This window comes from Cavia porcellus, unplaced genomic scaffold, assembly GCF_034190915.1.
Source record: "Cavia porcellus strain 051 isolate PalLab524CR breed Dunkin Hartley unplaced genomic scaffold, mCavPor4.1 scaffold_16, whole genome shotgun sequence".
Lineage (NCBI taxonomy): Eukaryota > Metazoa > Chordata > Mammalia > Rodentia > Caviidae > Cavia > Cavia porcellus.
In genome coordinates, this window is record NW_026947499.1 from 6,498,203 (window position 1) to 6,516,895 (window position 18,693).

Consider the following 18,693-nt stretch of genomic DNA (forward strand, 5'->3'; position numbering starts at 1 on the left):
GTCTGGACAGAAAGGAGTATGGGACCAACACATGTCCCCCGGGTTCATAGTGCAAGCAGGGTGCCAGGGGCTGAGGGTGCTGCGTGCCACTCCGAGTGGGCTGTCGGAGTGGATGTGGTGCAGACCTGGAAGGGACCATGCTCTCTGTCCCCGTTAGGTCACTTGCCTGGTGGGGAGAGGGGCCGGCAGATCTCACCGCGCAGGCTGCTGCACCCGTCTTGTGGGTGGGGAATGGAGAGTATGGCCAGGGATGGAGCCCTCAGCCTGCTAGCTGCCATGCGTCGCCCCTCCCTGGGAGGCCCTGCAGCCAAGCTGTCCCCGTGTTCCCCAGGTCGCCTGGCTCAGAGCCTGTGGCTGCAAGGCTGTCTGCGCTGGCCAGGCTTCCACCTGTCTCCTGTCCCTGTGCTTCGCCCGCCCCTCCCCTCTGTCTGGGGGTAGGGCCCAGTGTCCCCAGGTTGTCACACCCCCCCAGATGCCCCCACAGGCCTCCTGAGAGCTGGGCATCAGTGGTCTCCACCAACGAGACCTGGACAGAGCCCCTTTCCTGGACCCATAAGGCTGTCACCAGCAGGGCGGGGTGACTGGCGGCCAGGGATGTGGAATTCCAGGGTCAGTGTCTCTGCAGCCTTGCTTCGAGGCTCAGCAACCCTGCAACCCCCTTGCTTCAGTTTCCCTGTGTGTAAGTGGGGGTGAGGTTCGTCCTCCCTGTGCTCGTCTGGTCAGGCCCTTCCCAGCTGATCTCTCTGTGCCCCTCGAGGCCTCGAGGCCACTAACCGCTGTCTCTCTCCCTTCCAGCCCTACCTGTGCCTGGGAGCGAGGTCTCCCGAGGGGAATGCAGTGGCCCAGGTAGGGAGCTGGGGTGCAGGGATGGGGCTTCTGGGAGCGCCCTCGGGTGCGGGGCGCATCTGTGTTCCTCATCCTCTGCCTCACCCCGTGCAGCCACAGTCAACAACGGCTCCGACACAGAAAGTGTCCCCTCCCCGAGGGCCAGCGAAGCTACCAAGGAGCCCAAGCCCCCACCCACTGCGGTCCCGGACGGGCTGCCTGCCCCACCGCCTACACCTCCTCCGGATGATGCCCCAACCCCTGTGGAGCCTGCTCCAGGTCCCGAGGCCAGCGGCCGCCCCACATCTCCAGCGGCCCCTTCATCGCCCGCTGTAGCCCCTGCTGTGGCCCCCAAGGAGGAGGAGGTGGAGGAGGCAGCCATGGCGGTCCCCCCAGCAGAGGACAGGGAGGAACAGAAGCCGCAGGCCCCCGAGCAGCTGGCTGGGGACTTGGGGAAGGTGGAGGAGCCTGGGGCAGCCCCCAAGGAACTGGTCCAGAGCGTGTGTGTGCCGGAGGCTGCCGAGACAGCCCTGACCAGAAGCCTGGAGGACACCCCTGAGGGCGCACCTGAGGGCCCCCTGAAGACTGAGAAGAAGGAGGGCGCTGGTGGCAAAGCCTCAGCCGCCAAGAGCTCAGGCACCCCCCAGGACAGTGACTCCAGCGCCACCTGCAGCGCCGATGAGGTGGACGAGCCTGAGGGAAGCGACAAGGGCAGGTGAGGGCAGCGGGCGGTGCTGTAGCACCTGGTGTGTGGGCAGCCACCAAGCACCTGTACGCAAAGCCGCACTCGTGGGACTCAGGCACATGCCCACACGCCGTGGTGGTGGCAGCCCACAGCTCTGCCTGGGCACGCGCCGTCTATCTCCTCTCCTGTCTGTCTGGAGTCCTCGGCAGGGCCACCCAGTCTCCCAGGCCTCATCCCCCCCCTTCCCTGCACTACAGGTGCCAGTGCCTGACCAAACCACGCTGGGGGTCGAGCATGTGGACAGGGCGGCCAGGGGCGCCTGAGACGCCAGGCTGGGGTTTGCCCATCCACACCATGTTGGAGTGGTGCGCAGTCGGGAGGTGCCACCTTCATGTGCAGGCTGACGATGGAGCTGCTGGTGCTGGTGACCCTGGGGTGGGAGCGCAGTGGAGTAGAGAGGTGCGGTGCTTTGTCCCCTGTGGGCCAGGCTGGCTCCTGCAGCCTCAGCTCCAGGGGCAGCAGGCCAGGGCTCCTCCCAGGGCGACGCCAACCTGCTCAAGTGTCTTCCTTTCTCCCTGCCCGGCCTGCCCTTCCCTGCCTGGGAGCACTGGGTTTTAGCCATGCTTGGCGACACTCTGTAGCCCCCGTGGCTCAACACTGACTGCCATGGTGCTGAAGGGCAGAGCGGGCATCTGGAAGGGCCTCACGTCCGGCCTGGCGCACTGCAGAAGTCGCCACATTCTGGCTCTGAACAGTGAGCTGTGCTCTTTGTGGGCAGAGCCCGGCTGAGCTGGGTAATATGGGAGGTCCTGGGTACAGATTCGTCCAGGACGGGTCCCTGGGGACCACTGTCTTCGGGACTTGCCTCAGTGCTGGCCCTTGGGTGCACAAGGGTCGGGCTGGCAGGTTTCTTGGGCCTGACTTTCTCAGCTCGTCGTGGCCTGGCGGGCAGCGTTGGGAGCAGAGCCCGTGGGCAGCCATCCGTCCTGGACTATGCAGAGGGCGACTGGGTCCCCAGGCCGGGCCTGGTGCCTGTAGCCTCCTTCCCTCCCCACACGGCCCTGGCCAGGGCCCATCCTTCCTTGCAGCTGGGTCTGGCCTCTGTCCACCCTGTCCTGATGTCCAGCATGCGGCCCCTGGGGAGCACAGGCCCTGGGCTGGGAGTCAGGACACCTGGCCACCGCGCCCGCTTGCCTGGCCAGTGCCTGCCCTGGGGGCCTGCCCGTCCTCTCGGGGAGCAAGGCTGGCCTCCGGCTGACCTCCTCCTGGCGGGTGGCCCGCCACCCCTCCCTGCACTGACCGAGGCTGCTCGGGGCCAGGCGGGCGTCAGGGGATGCAGGCGAGATGCGTCAGAGAGCGCCCCGGGACGGGTGGGCCCTGCAACCCTGGGGCCTGGCTGCCTGCCTGCAGCCCCGCCTGGTGGCCTCTGCGTCCCGGACCATGCAGGGAAAGGCTCCAGGGGAGGGAAAGCTGTTCCTGCCCCCAGGCGGTGCTGCCCGGGCTGTTTTGGCAGGGGACCAGAGACAGAGACTGGATCTCCCCGGCCTCACCCTGTTTCCCAGCTCAGGGTGGGGGCCCCATCTTCCCAGCAGGTGGCCTGGGAAAGTCCCATCCCCGTCTCCCTGTCCATCTGTGAGAGGCAAGGACTCCCCCCCCCTCCCAGCGATTCTCAGGGTAACCCAGCCACAAGCACAAAATGCCAGCTCAGGCCCAGTGAGAGGCCACTGCCCCCTCCCTTTGTCCGGCAATGAAACCAAGGCACACTTAGTGGGGGAGGTGAACCTGCCGCTCGAGGGTGGCGGCAGCCCAGGCCTCTGGGGCGCGGCGCTGTGCCAGGCCCCGCCAACCCCTCCTCCCCTCAGCCTCCAGAGAGGAAACTAAAAGCTGCTGTCTTCCCGGGAACAAAGGCAGGGAGGGGGCGGCCGGCCGGCTCTGCGGAAGCCAGGGCCCAGCTCGGCTCGGGTGCCACCTCCGCTGCCCGCTTCCCCGCCAGCCACTGTGCGGCCCGAGACAGCAGCCCTTCGGGTTGGGCTCTGCACCCACCCAGTGAGACTGCATTAGAGAAGTGGTCCCTGCCGGGAGAGGAGCTGCGGGAAACTGAGGCGGGGAGCGCTCAGAACCTGTGTGCGCACTTCCCTGTCCAGGCCATGGGGGCAGTGCGGCTCCTGTCTCCGTGGAGTGTGTCTTCATACGGGCACTGTTTGGATCTTCACTGCGAAAATCATGTGTGAGCAGGAAATAGCGCAGTGCCAGCTCTGCCCTTAGTGGACAGGTGCAGGCCTCGGTCTGCTGGCCGCACCCTCCCGCACGGCGGGGTGGGGCGGGGACCTGTGCGGTCTGTGCGCATGCGTGCAGCCAGCCTGACCGTGCGTGTCCTCGCGTCTCCCTTGGCAAACGGCCTGTGTTGAGGGGCCGCTTCCTTTTCTCGATTTGTCCAGTGCAGCGCATGGAACCTAGGGCCTCCATCTATCTCTCTTCTAAAAAACCGTTTTTGTTTCTTTTTTTGTTACCGCAGATCAAACTCACGACCTCATGCTTGCCAGGCAGGCACTTACACCTCTGAGCTAAATGCCCAGCTCCTCTTTTCTTTCTTTCTTTCTTTCTTTCTTTCTTTCTTTCTTTCTTTCTTTCTTTCTTTCTTTCTTTCTTTCTCTCTTTCTTTCTTTTTCTTTCTTTCTTTCTTTCTTTCTTTCTTTCTTTCTTTCTTTCTTCTTTCTGTTTTTGAGACTGGGTCCTGAGGTGTATTTCAGGCTGCCCTTGAATTCACTGTGTGGCCAAGGCTGGCCTCGAACTCATGGCGGTCCTCCTGCCTCAGCTTCCCTAGTGCTGGGTTACAGGAGTTAATGCCTGGCTCTTGCTGTGTATTTCAGATTTCAGCTTCTCACCTAAGAGAGATGATGTGATGTTTAAGGGGAGTGTCCGATTCGTTTCCCCCGACACTATGGTCTCAAGTGCACCCTTTCCCGCAGTTGCCTCGTGGTCTCCTTATGCCGAGTGGTGCTCCTCTGTGCGGGAATGCCGCCTTCTCTGCATCGCTCATGGTCCGCGGACTTGCAGGCCCCTTCCAGGCCTCAGCTGCTAGGCGTTGTGCAGCTGTGAACACGGTGTGATTGTGTCCCTGTCTTTAACTCTTTCAGGAAGATACCCAGATGGGGCTGGCTGGCTCAGATGGAGGTCTGGTTTTAGTTTCTGAGGACTCTCCATGCTGGTTTCCGTGGTGATTGTAGTACTTACCAATCCCACCCAGCGTGGATGGTGCCTTGACCTCACGGCCTCCCCAGCGTTTGTCATTACTTGATTTTTGATGATGGCCGTTCTTCCTGGGGTGAGATGGACTCTCAGTGTTGTTTTAATTTCCATTTCTGTAATGGCCAGCGGTGTTGACCATTTCTTCATGTACTTATTGGCTGTATATACTTCCGTGAAGCCTGTTCATTTCACTTGCCTATTGTCTGACTGGGTCTTTATTTGAAGAATCTAACTTTTTTGAATTCTTCTGTTTTGCTTTTGAGATAGGACCTTGTTATATAGGCCAGCCTGGCTGGATTCCAACTCATGGCAACCCTCCTGCCTCAGCCTCCTGAGTGCTAGGGTTACAGGGTGCACCACCGCGCCCACCCGATGTCCTTTTGTGAGGTCCTTTTGGTCTCCATGTGGCGTCCTTAGTTAGGTTAATTCCTACGCACTTTGTTTTTCCTGGCGTCATGGATGGCGTCACCTGCCTTTCTTCTCGTGGCTTCCTCGGAGACCCCGGGCTTGGTGTCTTGGTGTCGTGCTGGGTTTGCTCCCTCGCTCTGTGAGTCCCTGCAGGCAGGTCTTTCCCAGGTGCGGATGCTCTGTCTTCCTTCCTCCTCTTCCTGGCCTGATTGCTCTGGAAAGGCCTTGTGCTGTGCTGCCCGGAGTGGGCCGGGGGACGTGTCCAGCTTGGTCCTGGTGCTAAGGGAAGGCTCTGAGTTTTCCACTTGCACACCATGCTGCAGCGGGTTGGCTGAAGTGGCTCTCGCCAGACTGAGGGAAGGGCCTGTGTGTGTGCTTCTTGAGTTTTTCCGCGTCATGAGTGGATGCTGGAGTCTGCCAGAGGTCTCTAGGTGAACGGAGGCCCCCAAGGCCCCAAGGCGTGGTTTCCATCCTTGCTTCTGTTTCCATGCTGAACCACCCTGCACCCTTGTGGGAAGCCTGCTTATTCGTGGAACATTTACAGGGTCTTGTGGAGGCCCTTGTACTCGAATGTGTTAGAGACAGGCCAGAGGTTCTCCTGCTGGGTTGGATCCTCATGGTCAGGTTATTGGGAGCTTCCAGGAGCGGCTTGGGAATGTCCCTGTGCCCTAAGTGTCTCATGGGCTGGAAGGTTACCTTCAGACATGGGGCTGCAGCACCCACTGGAGGACGTGGGGCACGAGAGACACCAGGATGGCGACAGTGCCACCCTCGGCCCCAGCTCCAGGCACATTGGCCTGAAGGCAGTGAGCGTGGGCTGAGGCTGGGAGCCAGGCTGTGCATGAAGCCGAGCACAGGCCCAATGGGCCTGGCAGGCCAGATCTGGATGTGCTGGGGGGCGGGGCACTCGGGTCATCTGTCTGGTCCCACCTGCCCACCTGTGGGCAGCCCCATCAGGCCTCGCCGTGCTGCCTGCTGTTCCTGCTCCAAAGAGCATGTGGCAGGAGTGGGTGGGGGGCCGGTATCCACAGGGATGGGCTGTCACAGGCTGAGGTCCTGCTGGGGCAGAGAGGGAAGGGAGGACACCCGCAAGGCTACGTGGACCCGCACCAGCCCCACACTGTCTGCCGGGAGGGGCTGTCACCGCGCTCACCTCCAAGCAGTCTGTGTGTGTGTGTGTGTGTGTGTGTGTGTGTGTGTGTGGCGTCAGCACGTGCGACCAGCCCCAGTCTCGTGCCTTTGGCCAGAGTCCAGGCCCTGGGCTGCTTTCGAGTCCCTGGGGCCCTGGGGCAGAAGCCGGTCTCCTGTGCCCCAGTGGAGGTGCTGTACCCACATGCAGGCTTCCTGAGAGTGACAGCCCTGGGACCCTGGGGGTCTCTGTGACTGGTGACAGGTTTGCCTGTGGCCCCCTGCTTCAGTCTCCCATGAGGTGCTCGGGCCTGGGATTGTAGCCTGGGGCGCAGCTGCCACCTCTTCCATGGAAGGGAGTCATGGACTCCACGCCTGTAGCTGTGTCCTGACCTTGAGCTGCAGGTCTGGGTGAGGAGACGTCCCCCTGGGGCCTCCCCTCTGCCTCCAGCTGCTCCCGGGTGGAGGCACCAGCTCTGGCTTCTCTGGATTTTGCTCACTACGCTGTCTGGGGACTTTGGATGCCGGCCTGGGCCCCTGGCCATGCCTGGCTCCTGGGCCTGTGGCGGAGTTGGAGGCCCTCTTGGCCCTGGCCGGGCCTGCGTGGCGGGGTGGGGGGGGCTGCTCTTTGCAGCTGGTTCCTGTGCTCATCCCTGTCCTCGGGCCTCCCTGGCTGTCCCCAAGCCCAGGCCCAGGGCGACAGGCTGGGCCCAGCCCCACAGACAAGGACGCCGGCTGACCTGGCTCTTCTCTGCACTCAGGCTGTTGTCCCCAAGGCCCAGCCTCCTCACCCCGGGCGGCGACCCCAGGGCCAGCGCTTCACCCCAGAAACCGCTGGACCTAAAGCAGCTAAAGCAGCGGGCGGCTGCCATCCCCCCCATCGTGAGTGCCCAGAGGTGGCAGGCTGGGGCCCAGGGTGGGTACAGGAAGCTGGAGAGGCAGAGGGGCGGCAGGTTGTCTCCCTCCTACACCCCAGTGGCCTCCTGAGCCCCCAGGCCAGCAGGGGTGGAGGAAACAGGAAGCCCCCTTGGCTGGAGGTGTGAGCACCCTCACCTCTGACCATGGCTGCGCCTCCCAGGTGCAGGGCAGGCTCACATCCCCTCAGGGATTCAAGGTACAGGGAGGGAGCTGGCCAGCGAGCATGGCCTTTCTGAGTGGGTGACTCCCTCCGTGCTGAGACCTCTGCCCCCAACTGTGACCAGACTCTGGCTGCCCCTGGACCCCAGTCTCCGGGCGGCCAGACAGGCGCATGCTGACGTCTGTGACATCTGCCCCCCAATAGGTCACCAAGACTCATGAGCCCTCCCAGGAGGATGCAGCACTCCCCCAGCTGGCTCCCGCCCCTCCACCCCCTGCACAGCACCTGCAGCCTGAGAGCGACGCCCCCCATCACCCCAGCAGCAGCCCACAGGGCAAAAGGAGCCCCGTGCCCTCTGCTGAGAAGGAAGGTGAGGGTGGGCTTCGGTGCGCTGCAGAGCCGGCGTGCTGCCCCCGAGCGGGGCCTGGGCCTCTGGCTCGGCGAACCCACCTTGGTTCTGCTACAGTTGAGGCCACCAGGTCCCCAGGTCTCGATGGGGGGATGGCAGCAGCACTGGGTCATTCTCAGAGCTCAGTGTCCCTGGGTCCTGACCCCTGGACCCACTGGTTCAAGGCCTCCCCAGCCCAGGTCACTGCTGGGCCGAGCTGCCTAGGTTGTGTCAGCTGGCACAGGTTACCGAGAACAGCAGGACCCGGGCTTCTGGGTCCCAGCAGTCAGAGTCTGGGCAGCTGCCCCACCCCCAGCTGGTGGCTTTGTCCCTCCAGCTCCAGTAGGACACCTGTCCCAGGACGGACAGCAGGGCTGTCTGCAGCTCAGCCCCTCGCCTGCTGCAGGAGACTTGAGGCTTCCCACACAGGCCTCTTCTCAGCACCTGGGGTGGACCAAGGTCCCTGGCTGGGAGCCTGTGATAGCCAAGCCCTCGGCTGGGCATTCAGCCCTTGGGCAGAGCGGGCTGGGACGAAAAATGGGAAGAAGGCAGGTGGTGCTCCACTCGTCAGCACAGCATGTGCAAAGGCCATGGTAGGGATGGCGTGGGCTATGGGGAGGTGCCAGGGGATGGGGTGGCTGAGAGAGGTTGGCAGAGGAGCACAAGGGGGAATCAGGGCCAGGTGCTGCAGGGCTTTGACAGCTGTAGGAGAGAGGGTTTCCTGTCGGGAAGTGCATGCTGCTGGAAGCTGTGCTGGGGGAGGGCCAAGCAATCTGATCTGCCTCTCAGGAAAGTCTGTAGTTCCTGCCAAAGCCAGTGGACCACAGGGGGTGCAGCGTGGGAGCAGAAGCCCCTGCATTGTTTTTGGGCAGCAGCAGCAGAGGAAGTGGGAGGGGACAGATCTGGAGGTAGAGCTGGAGCAGCAGTGCAGCGGGCACGGGGCTCGGAGGAGCGGGCACGGGGCTCGGAGGGATCCTCTGGAGTGGGAGGGGCGGGCGTCAGCGCCAGACCTGGCTGGAACCACCTGGGGCCTGTCAGAGCCTGCAGGGCCAGCCCAGCCCCAGCAGGGGAATGCGAGCCCCAGCCCTGGGTCTTGCGTTGGCCCTGGGCCCACAAGGTCAGTGAGGCCACCGTGCTATTCCCTGGATGCCTCCCCTGGGCCAGCACAGCTGGCCTAGGGTGGTGGGCCTCAGTCCCGTGGCTCCAGGCCGCCAGGAGCTCACACCTGGTTCTGCCGCTCTGCACCCTGGAAGTGCCCGCCTGGCTCCCCTGTCCTGCAGCTCCCCTTGGTCCTGCTGGAGTCAAGGCTGTCCCCAGGCTTCTGGCCGGCTGCCCAGCCAGCCCTGATGCTCTGGTTGTGCCCCCTGTGCTGAAAGTGTCTCCCAGCCAGTTGGTTCCCAGCATGCTCATTCTGGGCGCCTCCAGGGTGGTAGCAGGTTTCCCAGCTATGTCCTCAGGATCCCACATCCCTGCCCTTCCTGCAGCAATGTGGCTGCGGCCTGGACCACTGGCCGGACCTACCTAAGTTCCCACCTGTCATATAGGACCTCCTGGTGGTCCCCAGGGTGGAGGGGGACGAGCCAGTGAACACAGTGGCCTGGAGAGCTGGGTTCTGGTCACCACTGGCGGCCAGGTTGCGTTTAGGTCCTGACTCCCCGGACCACGTGGCAGGGACATGTTCTGAGGAGTTGGTCTGTACCCCTCGTCCTCGGTAGCTGTGCACCCGAGTGCTGCCCGGGACCTGCTCCTGTGTCGTCACAGCATCGCAGGGACACGGCAGTGCCAGGTCATTGCACGCCTAGGGGCCAGTCGAGTGCCACCTGACCTCCTGCCCACCTCATGTCCTCAGCAGAGAAGCCCACGTTCTTCCCAGCCTTTGCTGCCGAGGGCCAAAAGCTGCCTGCAGAGCCACCATGCTGGACGTCGGGCCTGCCCTTCCCCATGCCCCCACGTGAGGTGATCAAGGCCTCCCCGCATGCCCCGGACGCCTCAGCCTTCTCCTACACGCCCCCTGGTGAGTGGCTCAGGCTGGACAGCTCCTCAGTGACCGTGACCAGCCTCCCAGCCAGTCTGCCCTAAGCTGCCAAGCAGGCAGCTGCCCCGGGGCCTGGCCCTCGCCTCCGGCTCCCTGCTGCCCTTGTGGCCACTAGCCCTGAAGGGTTCTGAAAACCTTGGCTCCATCCTCCCCATCCTGGCGTGGTCCCCGGGTACCTGCTGTGCTGGGAGGCCAGGTCTGTGGGCATCCCAGCTTCTCTAGGCGGACTGGACTTTTCACTAGCGGATCCAGGCGGAGGAGGAGGCAGGGAGTCTAGAGGAGGACAGCAGAGCACGCCCTTCCAGCATGTGTACAGGCCCAGAGGTGGGGAGGAGCAGGCGAAGCTTGAGGGCCCTGACCGGGCTGCTGTGGCTGTTGCCTGGGAAAGCCCAGGACCCATTGTGAACACTCAAGAGCCGAGTCTGGCAACCCTAAGGGGAAGGCAGTAAGGAGCCATGGATGGTTCACAATGGGGGCGAGTGAGCTGCAGACTTGGTTGCCACGAGGGAGCTGGCTCCTGAGAGGGGGAACAGGATATGGGCCTGAGCATCTGACTGGGCAGAGGAGGAGTCAGGGCCCCGGAGTCCAAACAGGGACCTGGTTGCTGGGCCGGGTGTAGAAATGCATGCAGGGCACCCCTACAGGCACCCCCTTGCCCTGCAGGTCATCCGCTGCCCTTGAGCCTGCATGAAGGGGCCCGGCCCGGCCCTCCTCGCCCACCCACCATCTCCAACCCACCACCCCTCATCTCCTCTGCCAAGCACCCCGGGGTCCTTGAGCGGCAGATGGGAACCATCACCCAGGTGAGTGGCCCTGGAGAGCGGGGTGGATCTCTGCCCATGGGAGCCAGACGTGGGCCTAGTCCCAGAAGTGCCCAGAGCAGGCTTCAGCTCTCTAGGCCCCCGTGGAGCAGGGAAGCCAGCGTACAGAGCCCAACCCATGGCTCCTACTCTGCCTGCCCGTCCTTGTGCCAGAGGCTGCTGGCTCCCCCAGCCGGGACCAGAGCCTGGGCCCTCGAAGCCGCTGTGACCCACCTTTGCCCCTAGGGAGTGTCGGTCCAGCTGCATGGCCCCTTCTCCGAGCACGCCAAGGCCCCAGTAGGCCCCGTCACCATGGGGCTGCCCCTCGCCATGGACCCCAAGAAGCTGGGTAAGGACTTGGGCCCAGACTCAGGGTCCTACTGGACTCTGGCTGCCCATGCTGGGGGTAGGGGTAGAGTGGGGTGCAGCGGGAGCCCCAGCTTTTGTGGTGGATGGGGCCCTGGGGCATAGACTCAACCCTCTTGCTGCCGCCCTCAGCGCCCTTCAGTGCCGTGAAGCAGGAGCAGCTGTCCCCTCGGGCTCAGACCGGGGCCTCCGAGAGCCTGGGCATGCCCACGGCCCAGGAGACATCTGTGCTTCAAGGTGAGGCTCGAGCCCCTCTGTGCCTGGCCCCACACCTGCCCCAGCTGTCATCCCTGGGGACCTGAGCAGGGTCTGCGGGTGGCTCAGGCCCGAGGCATGGGGAGGGATGCAGGCCCTGATACCCTCACCGTGTGTCTTCCAGGGACAGCTCTGGGCTCTGTGCCCGGCGGCAGCATCACACGGGGCATCCCCAGCACACGGGCACCTCCTGAGAGCCCCGGCACCTACCGCGGCTCCATCACCCACGTAGGTACCTGGCCCTGCAGGCAGTGGGCAGGGCTGGCACTGTCCCATGCTGTGCCCGGCATGGCACAAACTTTGGTGACTGAGCAGGGTGATTTTGGAGGGAACAGCTGCAGCGGCATCCATTAAGTTCTGTGTCTGTGGAGCCAGTGGGAGGGTGACCACGCAGGGGCCCACATCAGCCTGCGCTCCTGAGGTCAGAGAAGGGGCAGAGGTACTTCGGGCCTCGGGGACTCGGAGTCGAGTCTCCATTGTACAAGGGTGCAAGCCGAGGCCCGGGGGTGTGGTACTGGGGGCGGGTACAGGCTGCCAGGGAAGTCACTGGCGCGAGGCCACACCGCACCACACCATGTGACCACATGTGTTCAGCTTGGATCCAGCTCCTGATAGTGTGCTCTCAGTGTTGGGAGGTCTCAGTGTTCGGGGACACAGGGCACAGCTAGTGGCACAGTTTGGGGGATTAGAGGGTCCCGGCTAGGGGCGCCCTAGCAGAGGCCCCAGTGTCAAGGCCGAAGCTCAGTGAGGGCTGTTTTAGTGCTGATCCCTACAGGGCTCTGGTCCTGGTTTGGGAGAACCAGAGTGTGTGATGTGAAGTCCCCACATGTGGCTGACACCATTAACAGTGAAAGCCCTGGCAGGGGCAGGGACAGGGTCACAGCTCTGGCCCTCAAGAGCCAGACCAGTCCCTCGGCCCTCCCTGCACTCCAGTTTCCCTTCTGAAGTGCGCCTCAGGACGGTGTCTGCCTGGAGGCTGCTCTGGGGGTGGAACTGGAGCAGTCCCTCCCTGTGGGGCTGCGGGCTGGCAGGCTCCCTGCTCACGCTCCCCCCTGACAAGGGGTGCTGGTCCCCCTGCAGGGCACGCCGGCTGATGTGCTGTACAAAGGTACCATCACCAGGATCGTGGGCGAGGAGAGCCCCAGCCGCCTGGACCGTGCCCGTGAGGACAGCCTGCCCAAGGGCCACGTCATCTACGAGGGCAAGAAGGGCCATGTGCTGTCCTATGAGGGTGAGTGCAGGGAGCACTGGGCTCCTGTGCCATTTATGGGGACTTAAGGCAGACCCTGTCCCCAGCTCACTTAGCCATCAGGACCAGTGCACCTCAGCTGTCAGAAAGGAGGCCTTGGGGTTCCTGGCTGGGGTGGCGGCCATTCCTGAGCCAGGTCGGGTATGTGAGCCCACGAGGAGGAGGAGACAGAGGCACAGAGACGGTGGTGGCCTTCTGCACGGGACATGGTGTGAGCAGTGGTGACTGTGTTGTCCCTGTGGGATGCAAACAGGCTGCAGTCTGTCAGCCTGGGTCTGGGTTCCAGATCTGGGCAGCCCCAGGGCAGGGGAGGGGATCAGGCAGAAGAAGTGAGCTTGCCTCAGTGTTGGCAGCTGTGAGCTCAGTGGCCTTGTGCCCATTTCCTGTACCTGTGGTCCCCTTTCCTGCTGAGGAAGTGGGGTTGGGCCCCCAGCAGCCAGCAGAGTGGGCATTTGGCCTGCGTCCTGAAATCCCAGGTGAAATGGCCCCTCAGGACGTGGCAGTCTCGAAGCTGTCACCTTTGCAATGGCTGTCACTGGGGCCATGCTCCTCTTGGGGCTGCCGTGGGGTGTCAGGGCCGCAACAATGTGGGGACTCCGTTCACACCAGGTCTCTGATTCCACGGAGAAATCCCTGGGCAGCTTAGCCGTGTCCCACCCACTGGGCCCCTGCGTTCAGACAGCGCTCAGGCCAGGAACCAAGCAAGAGCTCGGCCTTGGGCCAGCTGCGGCTCCCAGGCTGCTTTCCAATACCGGACTTGGGCACACAGGAGGAGAAGGCCCCGGGGAGTCCCCCACCTGACGGCCCCTGAGCCAGGATCTGGCGTCCCTGTGCATCGTGGGCCAGGCCCTCACTCTGCTATGTGGTTGCAGGTGCCATGCAGGTGTCTCAGTGCTCCAAGGAGGACGGCAGGAGCAGCTCGGGACCCGCCCATGAGCCTGCTGCACCCAAGCGAACCTACGACATGATGGAGGGCCGTGTGGGCAGGGCCCTGGCATCGGCCGGCATCGAGGGTGGGCACCTCCCTGCCCACCGTCTCCCTCCCTGCGGTCCCCTCCATTCCCCATCCGCCCTGGGTCCTCAGCGCCCCCTGGAGGGAGGAAGTGGGATGGTCGGTTCCTCTGGGGATGGTGGACACTGGCTTGCTGGGTCCTGTGCTGCCTTCACCCATGATGGGCGCTGGAGTTGTCCTCAGCTGAGCCACAACGCTGTGCTCTCCTGCCAGGTCTCATGGGCCGTGCCATCCCACCCGAGCACCACAGCCCGCACCACCTCAAAGAGCAGCACCACCTGCGCGGCTCCATCACGCAAGGTGCCACCTCCCGCATTGCTGGCTGGGGACCCTGGATGGGAGGCACAGTGCTCGAGTGTGGGTGGAAAGGGGGGCAGGTGTGATGCAGAGAGATGGTAAGGCAGGGCGCCCCCTGGCAGCGTCGAGGGACGGGACCTCGCTGGGCCGGTGCCTGTAGGTAGCGGGCAGCTGCCTGGGCTGGCTCCGTACCTCCAGTGCCCCGCTGCTACTCGGAGCAACTGCCACTTGTGCTGAGCCAGGGCCGTGGGGTGGGAGGGGCAGCAGGCCCAGGTCCCTGGCAGAGGTTCTGGCCTGGGGCAGCCAGGCAGTGAGGAAGCGGGGTCAGTGCCACCCAACTGCTGCCCACAGGGACACCGCGCTCCTACGTGGAGGCCCAGGAGGACTACCTGCGGCGTGAGGCCAAGCTGCTGAAGCGGGAGGGCTCCCCGCCGCCTCCGCCGCCTCCAAGGGACCTGGCTGAGGCCTACAAGGGCCGGCCCCTGGATGCCCTGGGCCCCCTGAAGCTGAAGCCGGCCCACGAGGGCCTGGTGGCCACGGTGAAGGAGGCCGGCCGCTCCATCCACGAAATTCCACGGGAGGAGCTGCGGCACACGCCTGAACTGCCCCTGGCGCCGCGGCCGCTCAAGGAAGGCTCCATCACCCAGGTAGGGTGCCGTCACCCACATGGGGCTCCGTCCTCCAATACAGCCCACACGCTGATGGTGGGGGTCTTTCCTTGTCCCCACTGTACCGGCTTAGGGCCACACAGCAACTCCTGATGGGCTATGCAATCACCCTAAGTGTGCGCCACCTGTCCTCAGGGCCCACTTCCCCCACCTGCAGGGGGCACCCTATTCCCCAGACCCATGTGGTAGGGGCCTGTTACCACGGGAGGAGAACCCCCTGGGGGGCACTGCTCTGCCTGTGGCAGAGGTAGCCCAAGGGGAAGAAGAAGAGGGAGCCTGAGGGTCTGGGCAGGAGCTCCTAGCTGCTCAGCACAAGCGGCCACGTGCTGGGAGAGGTGGGCTCTCAGCCAGGCTGTGATGCAGCCGTGGGCTGTGTACACCATGCTCTGAGCAGGCCGGGAGGACACTATGCATTCCCTGGAAAGGACAGGCCATCTCCTCTTGAAGGTGGCAGCACAATGTCCCTGTGCTGCCAGAGATGGACAGTGGCAGTGGCAGTGGTGAGACGTCCTCCTGGGCAGCCTGGCTGCTCAGTGCACCACAGTGCCCAGGACTCGGCCTCCAGAGCCAGCACACTCCAAGCCCAGCCCCAAACTCGGTGCCCAAGGCCAAGGCCCGGGTCAGGGAGCCGGGCTCTGCTGTAGGATTCCCTAAGGAGCCGCCCGGTGGGTGCCACTGCACGGGACGGTCAGTGCCCACAGGGCCAGCACTGCCCCACAGGGTGACCCTGCAGCAGCTCTGGGTCGGGGCAGTGTGTCCCTCTTGGTGTCGGCAGGGTCTGCTCCCCTGCCCTGGGGGTAGTAGCGTGTCACTCCTGTGTTACAGGCAGCAAGGGCAGCTGGGCCAGTGTGGCTGGGGAGGCATCTGCAGGCTTGTGGCTGTCACCTTGCTGTTGCTGTGACTCAAAGGAGAGAAGGGACCTGCCTCACTGTTCCAGTGGATTCAGTCCCTGGTAGAGGCTCCAGAACAGGAAGGACGAGGCAGGGCCAGGCTGCCCAGCTCAGGACGCTGGGAGGCAGAGAACGGGCAGCACACGCAGGACCCGGGGCACAGCCCTGTGACCACTTCCTGGCCGGGGGCTCTGCCTCTGCCGTCGGCCCTCTGGGGGCCCCCTAGCACACTGCCATGTGACGGGGTGCTCCTGCCTCACCATGACCCTGACCCCCAGGGAACGCCGCTGAAGTACGACACTGGCACATCCTCCGCCAGCTCCAAGAAGCACGACGTCCGCTCCATCATTGGCAGCCCTGGCCGCACCTTCCCACCTGTGCTCCCGCTCGATGTGGTGGCCGACGCCCGCGTGCTGGAGCGCGCCTGCTATGAGGAGAACCTCAAGGGCCGGCCAGGTGCCGCTGGAGGCTCGGGGGGCTCCATCACCCGCGGAGCACCCGTCGTGGTGCCTGAGCTGGGGAAACCCAGGCAGAGCCCACTGACCTACGAGGACCATGCTGCTGCCTTTGCCAGCCACCTGCCACGAGGCTCACCCGTCACCACGCGGGAGCCCACACCACGCCTGCAGGAGGGTGAGTGGGCAACCGGCGTGTCAAAGGCAGGAACAGCGCCCCCTGCGGCTCAATCCCAGCCCTTCAGCTTCCTGCCGCTCCCAGATGTTTTTAAAAGTGTGATGGTGCGTGCTGGGTATCCCAGCTCTCTGGGAAGCTGAGGCAAGATTGTGGGTTCAAGCCCAGCCTGGGCAACTTAGCATGACACTCTTGAAAGAGCTGAGGGTGCGGCTCCATGTGAAGGTCCTGGGTTCAATCCCCAAGACTGAGGAACTTAAATGATGCTGAGCCTCCCTTCCTTTCTTTCCAGCAACTTTATACCTAGATAAAATACTAATAATAACCACGGCCTGGGCACCTGCTCCGCCTCTCCAGGATGCCTCTGTCCAATCCTGGTGCCCGCAGGCTTTGGACGCCCCGCCCCTTCCCCCAGGCACCCCAACGTCAGCCCAACACCTGTGTCGACCCCGCCTTGCACATTGGGAATTCACTGGCCCTTTTCAGCCCTATTGTCTCTGTCACTGCCTTGGTGACGTAGGATGGACAGACAGACACACCCCCATCTGCTGCCCAGCCCTGGGCGCATCCTGTGATGTTTTAAGTTTTCCTTGGGCACATTTATCACTGAAATCCCGTGTGTTTACTGTCTCTGACCTTGATGTTGTCTCCGTGGGACTCGAGGGTTTTGTCTGTTTGGTGCCCTGGGGTGGCCCCAGCCCAGCTGAGCACTGCACACTGCTGCTGTCACTGAGTGGCTGAGTGAGTGGTGCGTGAGCTTCCTAAGGAGCAGAGAGAGCAGATGGGGAAACGGGAGGGAGGGGAGGGAACCCGGGAGCCCGGCATCGCCCCGGCCTGCTGAGCCTGCCTGGGTCTGTCCCCACAGCCAGCCTCCTGTCCAGTAAGACATCGCAGGATCGGAAGCTGACGTCCACGCCCCGTGAGGTCGCCCGGTCCCCCCATAGCACGGTGCCTGAGCACCCCCCGCACCCCATGTCCCCCTACGAGCACCTGCTGCGTGGCGTGAGCGGCGTGGACCTCTACCGCAGCCACATCCCACTGGCCTTCGACCCCGCCTCCATCTCCCGGGGGATCCCACTGGATGCAGGTGACTGGCCAGGGCACTGCGGCCTGGTTCCAGGCAGGGGGCCTCCCCCACCCCGGTAGGCTTGGAGCAGGATTCGGGAGACAGTCTTAGTGATGATTGCCTTTTCCTGCAGGACTCCACAGAGTCCTGAGGGATGCGGCACATCAGCTGAGCGCTCGTGTGTGTGTCAAACCAGATGGGGTCTGTCTGTGTCTTGTTGTACCAGGACTCAAACTCAGGACCTCGTGCTTGCCAGGCAGCCACTTATGCCCCTGAGCTCCCCCGCTGGCCCCTGTGTCTTTCACAGTGATGCACTGCTCGGTTTTGTTAGTGATCTGCTTCGCGGTCCCTGCGTCTGGAGAGTCTCTGTGCGGTGAATGCTGGGGACACTCCCACGCCTGCCACCCAGCTTCCACTTCCGTTTGGTCGGACCATTTTATTTCAGCGAGAAAAAAGAAAAGGAAAAAAAAAAAACCTGAAATTTCAAAACGTATGAAACAGGGCAACAGTGGCACGGGCCCCAATCCTTCATCCAGAGCTCAGGATGTCTGCACTCAGCTGTCCGAACACCAGCACAGGCCTTTCCTCCAGCAAACTCAGGGAGTCAGTGGCATAACTGCCTTTTTTATATACACACAGACGTGTGTGAATAGTCTATCTATATATGTTCTGTTTCAGCTTCTTATTTTAGTGAGACAGTGCAGTGTTGACACGGGTGTCTGGTTTATTCCACTAATGGGCTCAGGTTGCATCCATTTACCTGTAAGCATCTGCAGTACCCTTCTTTATGGCTGAGCAGTACTGCATTGTGGAACAGTACCGAATCTTTCTATCCATTCCTCAGTGATGGGCATTTAGATTGTTCCCAAGATCTGGCTATTACAAACCATGCTGCTGTACACGTGGGTGCGCATACATCACTGTGGTGTGATGTTTTTTAATTCTCCTGGGAGGATACCCAAAGGGGAATGGCTGGGTCAAATGGGACCTGTAGTCCTAGGTTTTTGAGGACCCCACTCTGGTTTCCGCAGTGGCTGCACCAGTCTGCACTCCCACCAACAGTGGAGAAGGCTGCCTTTTTCCCCACAGCCCATCCAGCATTTATTAGTTGACCTATTGATAGTAGCCATTCTTTCTGGGGTGAGGGTTATTTTAATTTATGTCTTTCAAATGACCAGTGATGGTGAACATTTTTTTCACATGTTTGCTGTTTGTGTGTCTTCATCTGAGAAGTGTGTTCATCTCAGGTGCCCATTTTTGGATTGGGTCTTTAAATCTGGGAGGACTGATTTTTTTGAGTCCTTTCTGTATTCTCAATAGTGATCTGAGGAACAGCTGGCAAACATTTTCTCCCACATTGTGGGTTGTCTCTTCACTCTGTTGGTGATTTTCCTTGCTGTGCAAAAGCTTTTCAGTAGGGTGAGTTGATTCAGTGGTTGATTTTTGTGAGAGTTCTGTGCAATTGGGGTTTTGTTCATGAAGTCTTTGCCTACACCAGTGTCTCCAAGAGTTCTGCCTACTCTGTCTTCCAGCAGATTTTTGTTTTAAAACTAAGATCTTCGAGCCATTCTGATTTTAGCTTGGTACATGGTGAAAGACATGTTCTATCCTGGGCATGTGTAGAGCCAGTGTTTCCAGCACCGTTTATTAGTCTCCCAGTGCAT

General features: G+C 62.5%; 1 protein-coding gene across 6 annotated transcripts in view; it reads left to right on the forward strand.

Annotated features, from left to right (window-relative positions):
* Positions 1-18,693, forward strand: part of Ncor2 (nuclear receptor corepressor 2) — a 119,443-nt gene that overhangs the window by 89,375 nt on the left and 11,375 nt on the right. For 5 of the 6 annotated variants that reach the window (XM_013154560.2, XM_013154623.2, XM_013154651.2 and 2 more), the window contains 15 exons: positions 796-846; positions 940-1,540; positions 7,057-7,177; positions 7,578-7,743; positions 9,611-9,775; positions 10,460-10,599; positions 10,843-10,945; positions 11,095-11,199; positions 11,342-11,445; positions 12,298-12,448; positions 13,339-13,479; positions 13,692-13,778; positions 14,127-14,422; positions 15,612-15,966; positions 16,829-17,050. In XM_013154560.2, the coding sequence (XP_013010014.2) occupies positions 796-846; positions 940-1,540; positions 7,057-7,177; positions 7,578-7,743; positions 9,611-9,775; positions 10,460-10,599; positions 10,843-10,945; positions 11,095-11,199; positions 11,342-11,445; positions 12,298-12,448; positions 13,339-13,479; positions 13,692-13,778; positions 14,127-14,422; positions 15,612-15,966; positions 16,829-17,050 (2,808 nt within the window). The remainder of the gene's footprint in view (positions 1-795; positions 847-939; positions 1,541-7,056; positions 7,178-7,577; positions 7,744-9,610; positions 9,776-10,459; positions 10,600-10,842; positions 10,946-11,094; positions 11,200-11,341; positions 11,446-12,297; positions 12,449-13,338; positions 13,480-13,691; positions 13,779-14,126; positions 14,423-15,611; positions 15,967-16,828; positions 17,051-18,693) is intronic. The other variant, XM_013154583.2, reaches the window with a different exon arrangement.